The sequence below is a fragment of the Lytechinus variegatus genome, chromosome 6 (assembly GCF_018143015.1).
Source record: "Lytechinus variegatus isolate NC3 chromosome 6, Lvar_3.0, whole genome shotgun sequence".
NCBI lineage: Eukaryota > Metazoa > Echinodermata > Echinoidea > Temnopleuroida > Toxopneustidae > Lytechinus > Lytechinus variegatus.
Genome location: NC_054745.1, coordinates 39,976,406 through 39,991,698, shown reverse-complemented (window position 1 = coordinate 39,991,698; position 15,293 = coordinate 39,976,406). Strand labels below are relative to the sequence as shown.

At 37.6% G+C, this 15,293-nt stretch overlaps 1 protein-coding gene across 1 annotated transcript; it reads right to left on the bottom strand.

Moving 5' to 3' along the window:
• Positions 1 to 4,575: 4,575 nt before the first annotated feature.
• LOC121417817 (retinol dehydrogenase 12-like) lies at positions 4,576 to 14,505 on the bottom strand. The gene is made up of 8 exons (XM_041611551.1): positions 14,421 to 14,505; positions 12,881 to 12,966; positions 12,496 to 12,567; positions 11,596 to 11,737; positions 10,779 to 11,002; positions 8,574 to 8,730; positions 5,363 to 5,489; positions 4,576 to 4,831 (listed from the first exon to the last, which is right to left on the bottom strand). The coding sequence occupies exons 1-8, from the start codon at positions 14,503 to 14,505 to the stop codon at positions 4,738 to 4,740; spliced, it is 987 nt and encodes a 328-aa protein (XP_041467485.1). The 3' UTR covers positions 4,576 to 4,737.
• Between the last annotated feature and the right edge of the window lie 788 nt (positions 14,506 to 15,293).

Here is a 15,293-nt window from a genome sequence, read left to right as displayed (position 1 = left end):
TATCAACGTCATTGATATTATCATCATCGTCAACAATGCAAGTGACATATTGTTATCATTACCACAATCATTACTAAAATTAGTGTCAGGTCCCTACGTTCATCAGCCAACTCTGGTTTTCTAGGTTTGGGCTTTTGCTCACGCTGGCCCTGTTCTCGGGAATGATCTCCCCTGCTTATCCGTGAATGCACCACATCCATTTACCATGTACACACATTTGAGCGTTGCTTAAAGGGGAATCCAGCCTTGGCCATAAAATGTTGTGTTGGGAAGGATAAAAATAAATTAAACAGAATGGTGAAAATTTAAAAGAAATCGGACAATCAATAAGAAATTTATAGCTGCTTTAACATTGAGATCACTTATCATGCTTACACTATGTAGATTTCAAATTGGCAACTGGGTAAGTAAATTATGACAAGGAGCAAAGACAACTTTCACATAGGCCATGTACTTTATTATCAGGGATTTGTGGTTTCCCATTCCCCTGGGGCAGTAATGTAAATATAGCCTAGGTAGTATATTGTTTTATGTCTTTTATAGTTCATGAAAGAAAAATATAATTTGAAATAAAACTTTTGGGAAAATGACATTTTAGTAATAATATGTATTGGAGTACATGGAAGAGTAGTCCTTGCCTTACATCACTATAACATCCCATATGAAGCCAATTTGAAGTCTCCATGGGTATAGTGATTACCAATTATTTACAACATTTAAAAATTCATAACTTTCTTGTTGATTGTCCAATATTGTTTAAACTTTCACCTATCAACTTGTCTGATTTTTCTTTTCCTTATAAAAACAAGTTTTATTTGGGTTGGATTCCCCTTCAAGACTCGTTTATTTAATAATGGACCTACTACTCTATCAGAGTAGTGGCTCCATGATTCAATGTTTCCTAATCTTAATTGTTCCCGAATCTGTTACTATCATATTTGTACTTTTCTCTTTTTTTTTTCTTTCCTTCCTTCTTGCTTTCTTTCTTCCTTCCTTTTTCTTTCTTGCCTTCTTTCTTTCTTCCTTTTTCTGTATTTCTTTCTTTCTGTCTCTCTTTCTTTCTTTCTTTATTTTTTTCTTTCTTCCTTCCTTCATTTTTCTTTATTTCATTCTGTCTTCTTCCCTTTTCTGTATTTCTTTCTTTCTTTCACTGCGCATTACACATCACATATAATTATTACTAAAACCAATAGTTCCCATTTATTCGCGTCACGGTTGAAACAGTAGATTAATCGCACAGTGATCGTGTCAGATCTTATCAAATCTTGAGGTCATTACAATGATTGATCGAAAAAAAGACACAAAGAACGATCTAATTGATGATGATGATATTGAAATTAATGTTATTATCATTAGCAATACTATCATAAATGTCATTGTTTTCATTATATTGTCCTTTAAATGGGCCTGTCATGTGTCTTCGTTTTATCAGGATGAGCTTTGATTGAGTTTATTGTGACGTAATAATCATGATTATACCATTAGAGTCACGTCCTTGGGAACACATTTCCATTGTTGTCTAAGCTTTGTTGTATTGATATGGCCCCATACAGTGTGTTGAATAGTGTCATGGAATATTTTCATGATGTGGAAGAGGTTCATCGTGGTGAAGGATTGAGTAGAAGAAATAACCAGTTGTCTCACGATGTAGCAAACGTAGTAGGAAAGCGACGTTTCGTCTGCAAGCTGCTAGACTTCGTCAGGCAATGAGCAAAGACGCTGCTGCGCACGGGTTATATAGCGTCGGGAGCTATTGTCTGGCTCCACTCGGGCGTGAGCCGCGCTGTGATTGGCCGGAGCCGCTGGCCAATCAGGGTCCGCGCTGGTGCTTGGTGCTCGCTCGGGCGAGCACCGCGCGCTGTGATTGGCCGATGCAGCCGGCCAATCAGCGTCCGCGCTGGTGTCAGGCACCCGCTGGTGCGGGCGTCGCGCGCTGTGAACCGTGGATGCAGTATGCCGTCGGATGGTAGGTAACCATTCATCAGGGATCTCAATGCCGCTGTCCCTGTTGATATTGCTCGGTGCAAACGGATCTGGATCGCTTCCTTAATGCGCCGCGTATACCAATGCTTATCATTAGCGATGCAGTTGACCTCATCCCAGTTCGGTGGATGATCGGAGTCCCAAGCATGTTCTGCAACAGCAGAGCTATCGGTGCGCCTAAGCCGAACATCACGGCGATGTTCTTTCATGCGTTCCCCCACAGGTCTACCAGTCTCACCGATGTAGACTTTGTCGCAGGTCATGTTGCTTCATATACTACTCTTCGATGACCAGAGCTTGTTGTATTCTGTCGCAAACAGAATACAACAAGCTCTGGTCATCGCAGAGTAGTCTAGATCAGAATGCTACTACCTGTTCGGAAAACACTACACTCACTCAATGCGCGCAGCTAAACACATACACACATACCCTCTCACGCAATCTTTTCACTTCTTTTCACTAGATGAAAAGACACTCACCGCGCACAGCTAACACACAAACACACCCTCACTGTTTTTTCACCTAGTGAAAAGATTGCGTGAGAGAGTGTGTGTTTTTGTGTGTGTAACTGTGCGCGGTGAGTGTAGTGTTTTCCGAACAAATAACTACTAACGTCTAGAGCCCCGTCTTACAAAAAGTTATGACTGATTCAATCAATCGTAACTTTATGGAAATCCAACAGTGTCATTTTTTCCTACAAGACATTTGCAGATTGTCGTTTGTAAACAAAGAGGAAAACTCCAAATTGTCAAGAAAATAATGAACTTATGAATATACATTATATCTATAAAAAAAGTGATCAAACGTGCATTTATATGATGCTGACGTTGCTGGCTTTCCATAGTTAAAACGGGGCCCTGATCTAGACTAATCACAGAGAAGGACCATACCATACTCGCATCGGAGAGGGCGTGCTTCTATCACACCTCTTCGTCCATGTTGATATATTCAATGCAGAGGGGGCACCCTGAGCCTGTTGTACTGGTTCACTGGCCGATGGAACTTTAAACGGGATCAGCATAAGTGTCACCGCGAATTAATGACATTCGATATGTGCGCCATGTAAATGATGATCACTTTGAGGTTTGAAGAACGTCCATGTTATGGCTTGAAAAACTTCATGAACTTCCAAGATAAACTTTATGAAGATGATGATCTCGAATGCTGTTTTTTTAGGAAGTCCATATTAAGACGTAAAAACATCGCCACTTAGATGATAAGCTGAAGGATGTATATCCAATAAAGTAAATAACATTAGACAGTGCGCCATGTACGCATACTATCATGATCACTTAGAGGTTTGAAGAACGCACGTGCTATTACGTCGAAATTTCCAACATAAATTATGCGCCATGTAGATGAACTCTATAAAGTTTGAATGAGGTCCATCTTATGAGAAGTAAACATCCAAGAAATGCGTCGTGTGTAAGTTATGATGATAACTATTAGGTTTGAAGAACGTCCATATTATCACGTAGTAACTTCCAACATAATGCCTCACGTAGGTGATGATGTCTAAGAGATTTTACATGAGGTCCATGCCATGAGGTAAAAATAACCATCATAATGAAAATGAAAAATGAATATCCGAAATTTATTGTTCGAAATAGACATGAAATGAAATACTCCGAAAATTTGCTTTGCCCAATTGATCGTGGGCCCGGCAGCCAGATCGACGAGGCTCTATCCCTTTAATTGTTGAACGCCAAACAGGGTAGCAGCAACTCCCATCTTTTAACGTATTTTGGTCTGACGCGGCCGAGGTTTGAACCCCCGACCTCCCGGTTGTGAGACGGATGCTCTACCAACTGAGCCAACACATCGCCATGCGCCATGTAGCTGTTGATTTTTAAAAGGTTCGAATGGACTCATGACGTAAAACGACCAGAATATAGGTCATGAAGATGATGATCTCTTAAAGGTTTGAAGAACGTCCATGCTATGACGTAAAAACTTCCAACATATGCTTCACGTAGGTGATGATGACTAAGAAGTTTCCAAGGAGGTCCATGCAATGACGTAAAAATAACCATCATAATATGCCATGTAGCTGTTGATTTTTAAAAGATTAGAATGAACTATATGACGTAAAACGTCCAGAATATGCGTCATGAAGATGATGATCTGTCTGAGGTTTGAAGAACGTCCATGCTATGACGTAAAAACTTCCAATATATGCTTCACGCAGGCGATGATGTGAAAGAGGGTTTAAAGGAGGTCCATTCCATGATGTAAAAACATAATACGCCATGTATGTAGATGATGATCTTTAAGAGGGTTGAATGAACCTATGGCGTTAAAAACATGCACCATGAAGATGATGATCTCTCAGAGGTTTGAAAGGGTTCCATAATATGACATATATGAAAACTTTCAGCGTATGCCTCACTTGCTGACTTTGTGAATGTGTCTACGTGGTTGGAAGATAGTCCATATTGTGGAGCAAAAACATCAAACATAATGCCCCATAAAAGTGTAGATAATGATCTTCAAGAGGTTTGAATGACCTTGTGACGTAAAAATGTTCAAAATATGCGCCATGAACACCATGATCTCTCAGAGGTTTAAAAGAATTCCAGACGTATGAAAACCTTTATCATATGCCCCACTTTACGGTGACTGTGTCTACCTGGTTGGAAAATGATTGTGACGTCAAGAGGTCTGGCGCCTAGGTCCATCACATGACGTAAACACGTCCAAGATATATGGCATGTCATTGATCATGATCTCTGAGAGTTTTGAAGGTGGTCCATCTCATGACGTAAAAACATCCAACATATCCTCTGTCGTGTAGTTTCTCAAACATTCAAGGGAATATTTCCAAAGATGTTCTTGCTTCCAGCGGTCGCTGTCAACAGTAGAGAAAGAATAGGTCTATATAGTGAAGTTCGAAAAAAAATCATTGTAAAATTATTTGTAATATATATATATATATATATATATGCTATAAAATCTTTCATTTTTTGGGGTATATTTTCTTTATTCTCTAACCCCCTGAAATTTTAAACTTTCCCTTTTTTTATATAACACTCCTCCTATTTCGTACACGGTTAGCCTTTCGTGCAACACAATTTAAGTCATGGAGCAAATATCTACACTTGGAAACCTTGTATGGTATTTCGAACATCTATTTCACTACTGACCAACCCCTACCCCATATCATTTTCATTAATTTTTCAAAGAAAATAGCAGAAGGACCCCCTTTAAAAATAATAATGACAAATTTACAAAACAATACACAAATAATGATAGATAATAATAATGATAATACTAATTATGAACATAAATGAATGAATAAATAAATTAAAATAAAAGAATCATGAAAAAAATGAAACAAAAAACAAAGACAATAAAAAACGATTTTTTTTTTCAAACCTACCGCGGTTGTGACATCAGCCAATGTGGTTTCGAGCTTTCAAAATAGAGGGCGCTCTTCCCATCGTAGGCCGGATTTACAGCAGCATGGAGTGTAGTAAGTGCGCCTTTGAATGGATTGCGCAGCATATCTGGTGATAAAATGACACGACATTTCAAGAATCATTAAGGAATTCTCCAAGGCCTATATCCAAAATATGCTCTTGCATATTTTTATCGTTTCCAGAAATGATGTTTAAGGGCTACATGTACTTTCGGTTGAAAAAGGAAAGAATGCAAGGATTTCAGAGCATGGCTTAACCGTGAACCAGAAAAGCATGGTGGTTAAGTCGCTGCCCGGAAAGCAGTAGATGGCAGGTTCGAATCTCACTGGTTCCAATTTTTTCTGACTTATGATTTATGATTTTCATACAGATCGAGCATACTGATCTTATGATTTTCATTACAGATCGAGCATACTGATCTTAAACAAATAGGAGTATTGCCGAAAATTTGTTAAACAAATTATAATCTCCTCCTATAAAAGCCTCTTAATTTACTGGAAAGAGCCCAGTTACAGTATTTTAAGCGTCTTTCCGTGACCCATTATATCATAATGACGATACTGAGACTATTCTACAAAAAAAGAACATGATTAAGCGTTGCAGTTAGGATTTTTTCTCTAACATGTGTTAAACCAGGATGATAATGACATTTTTTAAATTAAATACACACACAAATTGTAACTTTATAATACATAATACACAACTAAGACCCTTTTAAAAAAAATCGAAATTAAGGTAACTTTAACATTATGACAAGGCAACTTATCTAAGCAGCGAATCACAATTCAAGGATCCCATGTTAGTTTAACTCTTAACATGCCACGCACACTACTAACCCAATGCCACAGTGCTAATCCGATGCTAATCCCCTGTGCCAGCCGCAAAATCCCCGTGTGCCACATTGATTTTGGGATCGCGAGTCGTATTCACTCCTTTCAATAGTCATGATTACAATTGCTTATAACTCTCTAACGATTAGTTTATCCACAAAATATTGTGTAGTAAAGTTGTAGGAAATTTCATACCCCTTATAATGGTGTCCTCATATAGATTGGTTATTATCTTTACCGCTAAAATATGAGTTGTATCAAGTAGTTCCATTTAGTGGAGTGTTTTGTATGGATCAAAAAACCTAGGTCTCTTCCCTCTCAGAGGCGGAGCCATATCTTGTAAAAAATGTAGAAATACTCGAAAAAGTCGAATGTAAACCGCGTAAGTTGATCTGTCAAAAAGCAGAGTTCGCACTGCACACAGTAGTGCTAATTACGGCATGCATGCGATGCGCAATACAATGCAAAACGGCGTAACAATGATTGTAATTCCGAATGTGCGCAGTCATGCACGAAGCAGGCAAGGGTAGGAAACAATGCAAGCACAAAGCAATCAATAGACCAATTTCACGGCCGGTTTATGTATTTGGCCCTCTATCGGCGACGCCATTGCTGCGGTGGGCAAGTGCGCTGACCGCGATTGGCTCTGTGTACAAATTCAATGAAAGATTACAGATAAGCTCTGATATTGTGTCATTAACTTCATCATAAATCAATAAAAAAAAGCTTGGACACCTGGGTAGACGATGTAAGACAATGGCCATATCTGACCGATGAAGGTATAATGAATTTTTCACTTTGGCTACTTTCTCCCCTTAGTTTTGTCAGTAAAAGTGAGTTGATGATGACCGAGAATCGCTGTTGGTTTTCATCAGGGAGCTCACTTCTTGTTGCTAGTAAATTGTGTTAGAGTAGCGGGAGAGTGAACGAGACATAGAGTGAGAGAGGGGAGAGGGGGAGAGAGTATGTGTGAGAGGAGGGGGATAGTGAGATGGGAATAGTGAGAAGGGGGGGGGGGTAGTGAGAGAGAGAGAGAGAGGAGGGGGGGGGGCTAGCGAGAGAGTGTGTGAGAGAGGGAGAGAGAGGGATAGTGTAATACAGAGAAGGGGATAGGGAGAGAGAGAGAGGGATAGTGTGAGATAGAGAGGGAGAGAGAGAGAGAGGGACTGATATTTCCATCTAAGCATGATTAAATAAATCCCCCTTCCCTCCCCCCCCCCCCCACAAAAAAAAAACCACCACCACCACCACATTTTATGCAGGCCTATAAGTATCCAAAAGGAGGGGGCAAGGCAAGAGAATAAAACAGGGAGAAAGGAGGAAGGGGAAGAGAGGGCCAGGGCCCTGTTTCATAAAAAGTTGTTATGATAGCAACTCCTGCTGGAATGTTAACTACCATGGTAACAGTGAGAATGCCCATTTCATAAAAAAAGTTATGATAGCAACTCTTGCTGGAATGGCAACTTTTATTATAAAAGCCAATCAGGAAGCAGAATTCTCACTTTTGCCATGGTAGTTACCATTCCAGCAGGAGTTGCTATCATAGCAACTCTTTATGAAACAGGGCCTTGAATGGCTTTTTTGGTGAAAGTTGTCATTCCAGCAAGAGTTATTGTAACAGCTCTTTATGAAATGGGGTCCAGATCCAACAACATAATGCTTTTTTCATCTTAGTAAATCTACCTATGGGTCATCCAGCCCCCCCCCCCACTCTCTCTCTCTCTCTCACACACACACACACACTTAAAGTCCTTTCTGTTGATGTTTTTTATCCACTGGCGACGCATTCCTTCATCACGGCCTGGAAACCTATGCAGGGAGTACGGCTTCACACACAAACAGGCTTCATGAGTCCAAGGCGAGTGAATTTCACATTCACTTTGCTTCCAATCCTGAAGCTTTCTTCAATTGTTGTGGCAATTGAACACAGCACAGCTGCGACCTGAACTTCTCCGATTAATGCTCATTGTGAAACTTACAAGAAATCTGCTCAATTGGTCCAAAATAAAAAAAAATCGAACGAATGTACCAAATACCCTATTGACTTGTGTACTATAAAAGTTGATTCGCCCACCGCAGCATGGCGACCAATCTGCTGCCCTCTCAGGTTGTGAAATTGGTCTATAGTAGGCGTGCGAGCACGAGTGTGGCATGTTATAGTAGGATACGTAGCGTGCACGAAGCACTCAATGAGTTAATAATGGCAGAGTTACTATGGTAATTTTTGCAAAACTTTATTTAACATTTTTGTGCAAATTTGTATGTAACACGAAATTTGATTTTTGAACACAACATATGAGAGCATCATGTAGTTGTATCTTTTGCGCCACGAAAAACTCACGTGTCGACATTCCAAGTCTAGCAAACATCCGAGGCATTAAAGGAATTCGCTGTCCTTCACGCTTCACAAGCTCAGTCTCCACAACCCCTGGGTGCAGCGAAAACACACTGATGCCTGATCCTTCCAAGCGTCTTTCAAGAGAAAACATTTGCATGATCTGTATACAAAAAAATATTTAAAAACTAAAAGATCGTTCGTTCATAAATAATAAGAATACTTCCCAAGGTCAAATCAGTAGGGCCACCCCTGTCAAGACTGCAGTTAGCAGCAGAAAATTTCCAGGCAATTCTTCGGATTTTCTTTGTTTGTGTTGAGAGCAAAAGTTCAAATTTATTTCAATAAAAATAATAAATTCAATTCACCTTAATTCGAATAAACATTCATTTTCTACAAATTCAACAAATATCATTTTCAACATTAATTATGCAGAATCATTCCTTCATTAAGGAATTGCATTTGTTAATAGTAGAAGGTGTAAATTCCCGAAAAGCTAAAGTAAATAATCAAAATACAGATTTCAGTTTCAGTTTTATTTTTTTTCTCATTCCCAACAAAACAGTAGACAAATCCATCATAAATACAGTTATAACAATTTAAATTTAATAAAGAAACATGTAACACAATATATATATACATATATATTCATCTAAATTATACATTTGAAACTTAATATGGATTATGGAATATTTGTGGCTGAAAATAACATGCTGGAAATGGAGAGGTCCATTGTGAAGCTATGCTTGTAAATCGTGGACCCCTCAAAACAAATTATTCATTAATATTACATTACATATTAATTAAAATGATAGTGGCCAAAAGAGAGAAGAAAAGTGTGAAAAACAATAACATGATGCATGAAATGAGTAATGTACGAAGAATAACAATGGGAGACGATGAGAAGAACATACCGCATGTGGACTAAAATAAGAAAATTTAAAAATGTATGTAAAAGAGTATGAAGCAAACGCGCAAAGAAAACGAATCAAAGTGTATGCCTAGTTGAGAAGTGGTGACGAGTTCTTCGGATACCAACAACAATAACAATGACATTAATAATAGAGATAATAATAATGTTGATGATATTGATATTCACAATAATAATAGCAATCATGATAATAGTGATAATAATAAAAAAGGGCAAACTAAGTACAACAGGGAGAGCTATGTTTTATACGTAGCCAATAAAAATGTCTTAAGTTTTCTTTTGAAGACTGCGAGTGAAGGGGAGTTTTTCAAATCTATACGCAAAGTATTCCAAAATTTAGGACCTTCAAAATTAATGTATTTTGTGCTGAAAGTGTTTTTAGTAAAGGTAAATGAAATTCTTCAGACTGTCTTGTGGGATATTTATGAATAGTTTGATTCTTTATAAACATGTCATGAAAAACTAAGGGAAGGGCACCAGAAATGAATTTATACATAAATTCTCCAAGATGAAACAAGAAGAGATCGTTTACTTTGAGAATATAATGTTCAAGGAAAAGTGGATCTGAGTGGGCACGAAACGGAGCATTGCAGATTATACGAATTACTTTTTTGTAACAATATGATTTTTTCTAACAGAGTTTGATGGGTGTTTCCCCAAAGCAAAAGTCCATGATTTAAGTAGGGTAAAACAAGAGAATAATGAAGAATAAGCAAAGATCGTTGTGGGAGATGTGATTTTAGTCTGTTAATGATACCAATATTTCGAGAGATTGTTTTGCAAATATTTTCAATATGTAACTTCCAGGAGAGCTTGCTATCAACCAAAACACCTAAAAATTTTGTATGAGAAACCTGCTCAAGAGGGGTATTGTCAAACATAATTTGTGTCGGTAATGAAGCTAGGGAGTTACTAAATACTATGTAGTTCGTCTTCAAAAGATTTAATGACAGTTTATTGGTTCTTTATATCCATCGTGCCTTCCAGTATACTCTGAGAAGTGGCGTAATAATGATCCAACAAAATAAAGGGGTAAAACAAGATGACATGTAAGAATTTGGGACTTTTAAAATAAAAATATAATTTTGGAATACAATAAATGATATTTTCTATATTTTAAAGCACATTTTACCCTTTTCTATTTCTCTCTTTCATCCATCTTGTTTTAATATTTAGTCAGTAATTTAACACCTCATGACAAAAAACTTGAAATATATATATATATATAAAGTTGTACAGCTGTTACACAATTAAACTTGTAAACATAATAACAAACATACCTGGTAAAGCTTTGTGTTAGAATAAACTGTGGTTTTATTTGCAGTATTCAAACACTGTATATCGTCTTCATTCCACCTTGCAAAACTATACGCCAATGAAGAGACGAGAACGATCCTTGTGTTTGGACCGGAGCTCTTTAGCACCGGAAGTAAATGCAAGGTCAACAGGAAGTGGGATAGGTAATTGACCTGGAAGTGAATCTCTATTCCGTCAACACTTGGTTCTTGTAATATCAGTGAAAGAGAAATAAGCAATGTTACTAAACATATTAATCACTATGTTTATTTTTATTTTAGCTAATCAGTTTGTTTCTTTCGTAAACGGAGAGGTGAAAGGTCAGAGGCTGTCAACCATTACGTGTATGCCGTATCTATTGCCCTTTTTTCGCAACCAAATTACTGCTTACCGTTTTTCCTCGTAGTATACAATTTTCTATCTTCTTACCCTATTGAGGAAAAAAGTCGCCTCTATATTTCATTATTTCATAAAGCATACAACATCTTAGGCGTTTGGGTGAATGTAATTTCAGGTATCTAGATCAACAGGTCAACGATCATATGCGGGTCAATATTTCAAAATACACTTCGAGGATTATTGATTACAGTTTCTAATTCCCAGCGGGTGGCAGATTGCTTGCATAGTATAGTATATAGCGCTGCATAGGGCTTCTGCCCCCCCCCCCTCTATCTCTCTCCCTCTGTGTGTGTGTGTGTGTGTGTGTGTGGTGGGTGTGTTTGCGTGCCTATGTGTATACGTGTATTTGGTTAATTGGTGTTGTCTATCTTGATTCCCCTTTTCTGTATATTTATACTTTACCGTCCGGTCCAAATGCCATTCCGGCGTTACACACGAGGATATGCAGGTGAATTCCTCTGGCTTTGAAAGACTCCGCAAAGTTCGTCGTACTTGCAAGTGACCCTAGGTCAAGGTTCATGTACTCAAGGTCAAGTTCATCCACCTGGTTAATAAATCGTAAGTTCGTACTGAATTAATGCTTGGTAATCAAATCAATTAAACGGGTGATAAGGAGAAGTCAAACACTAGCTGTAGAACGTTGAATGCACTCTTTCTATTATATTTTTACAATTTCTGTTTGTTTTGATTTCGATCCGGTAAAGTAAAGCCTGAAATGTAAATACCATAAGAGAATGTTCTCGAAGAACCCTGAAATAAATTATTTAACAAATTAAAAGAAGTATTACCGGATTTTATGAAAATAACTAACAAAAACAAATTTCAATTAATATCAGGTAGCGATGACATGGATATTAGCAAATTATGTGTTATAGGAATATGTACGTGGAGAGACTTAGGATGCTTGAAAGTAAAATATGATATTATACTTATGTATTTGTATATGGGTGTATTAATGTTTAGGTATATTAATTATGTTTAATTATATTGTATGCATTTATATATTTCGCATCTAACATTTCATCCAAGATTGGTATTTTTCTTCTGTTTTTTTTTTCTTTGTATGGTTTTTGTGTGTGTGAGAATACCTTGTTGTCACTATGTTATGTTTATGTTGTATTATTATTTTTTCTTATGTTTTTTTGTTTTTTATGATGATCCTTATATGTCAGGATTTGATATCAATAAACTTTTGAATTTGAATTTGAATTGTTGCATAAATATATATATAGAGAGGGGGGGGGTCGGAGGTGGGTGTAATTGGGGAAAGGGTGGTTTTTAAAAGAATTGACAGAGCCTTACCTGTATTTTCACTCTCGACCTTTTGTTAAGCTCCCGTTCATCATTATGTTCTTCTTTCATACGATCGATTGCCTGCATGAAATTGAAAATGAAAATTACATTTATAACAGACGTTCTTTGTAGCAGAATCTCGAGAAATCTTCAATCTTGTGGAACGGTTCAATCTTGCATGCATTGTGTAAAATTGCAAAAACCTGTTATTTGGTGTGTGAAACCCAATAAATTTCTTGTGATAAAACGTCGTTTTTACGATAGATAATAATATAATGAAATAATGAATATCATCTGATCTTAACCTACACAAAAATTATCTTTACCCATTTTCAATCCCATCAGCAAGGAAAGTAATGATACAACATATTGAGCCTATTGAAGGTTTTCTTACCTCAAGAGCTTTCATCTCTGACCTACACGCCATTATGACCTTAGCTCCCATCTGCGCCAGGGACTTGGCCGTCTCGTAACCGATACCTTTAAAACAAAATCAGATTTCGAAAGTTCTATGCTGGGCATACGGACATTAATTGAACAAAAATCATTGTTGAAATCATATGAAATGAAATAACATTAAATCATTACTTTCATTCATGTCTACTCTACGCGTCTCAGTGACGCGTAGAGTAGAAAAAATAGGAAAAAAAATAGAAAAAAAACTGTGTCTGCTAATAATGGGACACGTACTAATGATCACAAATACGATGATAAAGAAACACAACGATAAACATTGACACTAGTTTGAATTAATGATCATGTCAATAACATCATTATTAATAATAATGATGACAATGATATCAATCATAATATTAATAATGATGATAATATCAATGTAAGTTTTACTTAAAAAAATGACAATTCATATTTATCACATGTTATACGGACTATGATACTGTTTTTCAGAGGGTTTTTCGCTCGTAAATCGTGGTGTATTTTGGGCAAAGAAATGGGAAAATACATAAATATAATAAAGGCCTTTGAATGTGGTCTTATCCTAGAATGTGCCGTATATCAAGGAAAGAAAGGAAATCAAACAATGATGTCCTGAAACTAATGGATCTCACAAGGAAAGAACTATTAATATCAAACTCTCATAGTATGGCCATACCATCAGAAGACAAGACTCTGTGCCAAAGAAAATCATGGAGGGAAAACTTGAAATCAGAAGGGCATGAAGGGGGAGGGGGCGTAACAGGAAGAGTTGGCTAGGAAATATTGAAGAGATGACAGGCAGAAAGAAAAACGAATACTGTGAGATAGCACTGGACAGAGACAGATGGAAAACCACGACATCCAAACTCAAGTGTACCTCAGATAAATGTTGATTTGAATCAATGGAGAAAAATGCTGAAAATTTCATCAAAATTAGATGTAAATTAGAAAGTTATGACACTTTGAAGTTTCGCTTATTTTTCTTAAAACAGTTATATGCACAATTTAGTCACATGCAACTGAGAGAATCGATGATGCCCCTCACTCACTATTTCCTTTGTTTTTTATTGTTTTAATTATTCAAAATTTCTTCTTTTTTTACAGATTTTACAATGAGGACAAACTTGACTGAACCAGAGAATGTAAATCAATGGCAATTCATCATGTTCAGGGAGGAATGAAAATTTGTTCCACAGGACAATGGGGAGAAAATTAGCATATTTCATATTTCAATTAATACGTTACAAATAAATAGTGACTGTGTGATGTCATCAGTTTCCTCATTCGCATGCCGACCGGGATGTGCATATAACTGCTTTGTGAAATTCAGCGAAATTTAAATGTTGTCATAACTTTCTTATTTTACTATTTTACATCCGACTTTTGATGAAATTTTCTACGTCCTGCTTCTTGGATTTTCTTTCTATTCAAATCAACTTGTTGTTGGAGTGGACTTGTCCTTCTAAGAGATGGAACAGCGATAAGATAGTTGCTCAAACCTGCATTTGCTCCAGTAACGATTGCAACTTTTCCACTCAGATCTACTTCCGGTAATTCTGGCTGGGTGCTTAGGCGGGATCCCATCTTTAGTCAGGTTAACGTACGTCACCATTCCTGAGTAGTGTTATCAGATTAAAACAATTCACTGACATAATCCCTTTATTCTACAAAGGGGAACCGGGGGGGGGGCGCCCATAAAGTGGTAGGGGTGTGCCGCGGGCGAGACAAAAAAACGGGGGCGCTGGAGCGGGCTTATAGTAAAAAGGTGGGTCCTCGGATCGGGCTTCGGAACTACAATTTTGTGAAAACGGGGGTCCTTGGATCGGATCGCGAGCGTGTGAGTACGTGCGTATGCACCCCTATGGAACGGGCATGCGTGCATGATGCAGCTGGCGCGGCCTCCGCCGGGTGCGCTCGCACAGAGACGATGGTCGGACAGCGCTCGGCGGCCGCTTTTCACCAAATAAAAATTGCAGCAGATCAATGCGACCGGAACGGCCTAACGAAACATATGCGAAGCTGCGGATTTCTTTCTTCTTTTTCTCGATAAGAACAAAATGCTTCGCCTTGGAGCTGCTTTCTTGGCTTTTTTCTCAATAAGACAGAAATGCTATGCCTTGGAACGGCAATTTTGGTGTAAAAATGGGGGTCCCCTCCGCGGCACATACCCACTATGCATTATATACTGAGTGCCCCCCCCCCCCGGGGACCCCCCCCAAAAAAAAATAATAATAATAGTAATAATAAAAATAAACATATAAAAAATCATAAAATAAGAAAAAAATATTAAAAAATAAAAAAGACTTAAAAAGTATTAGCACTGTTTGGGGATTTTTTTTCGAGAATAAGCACTTTCATGACTTTAGTATATA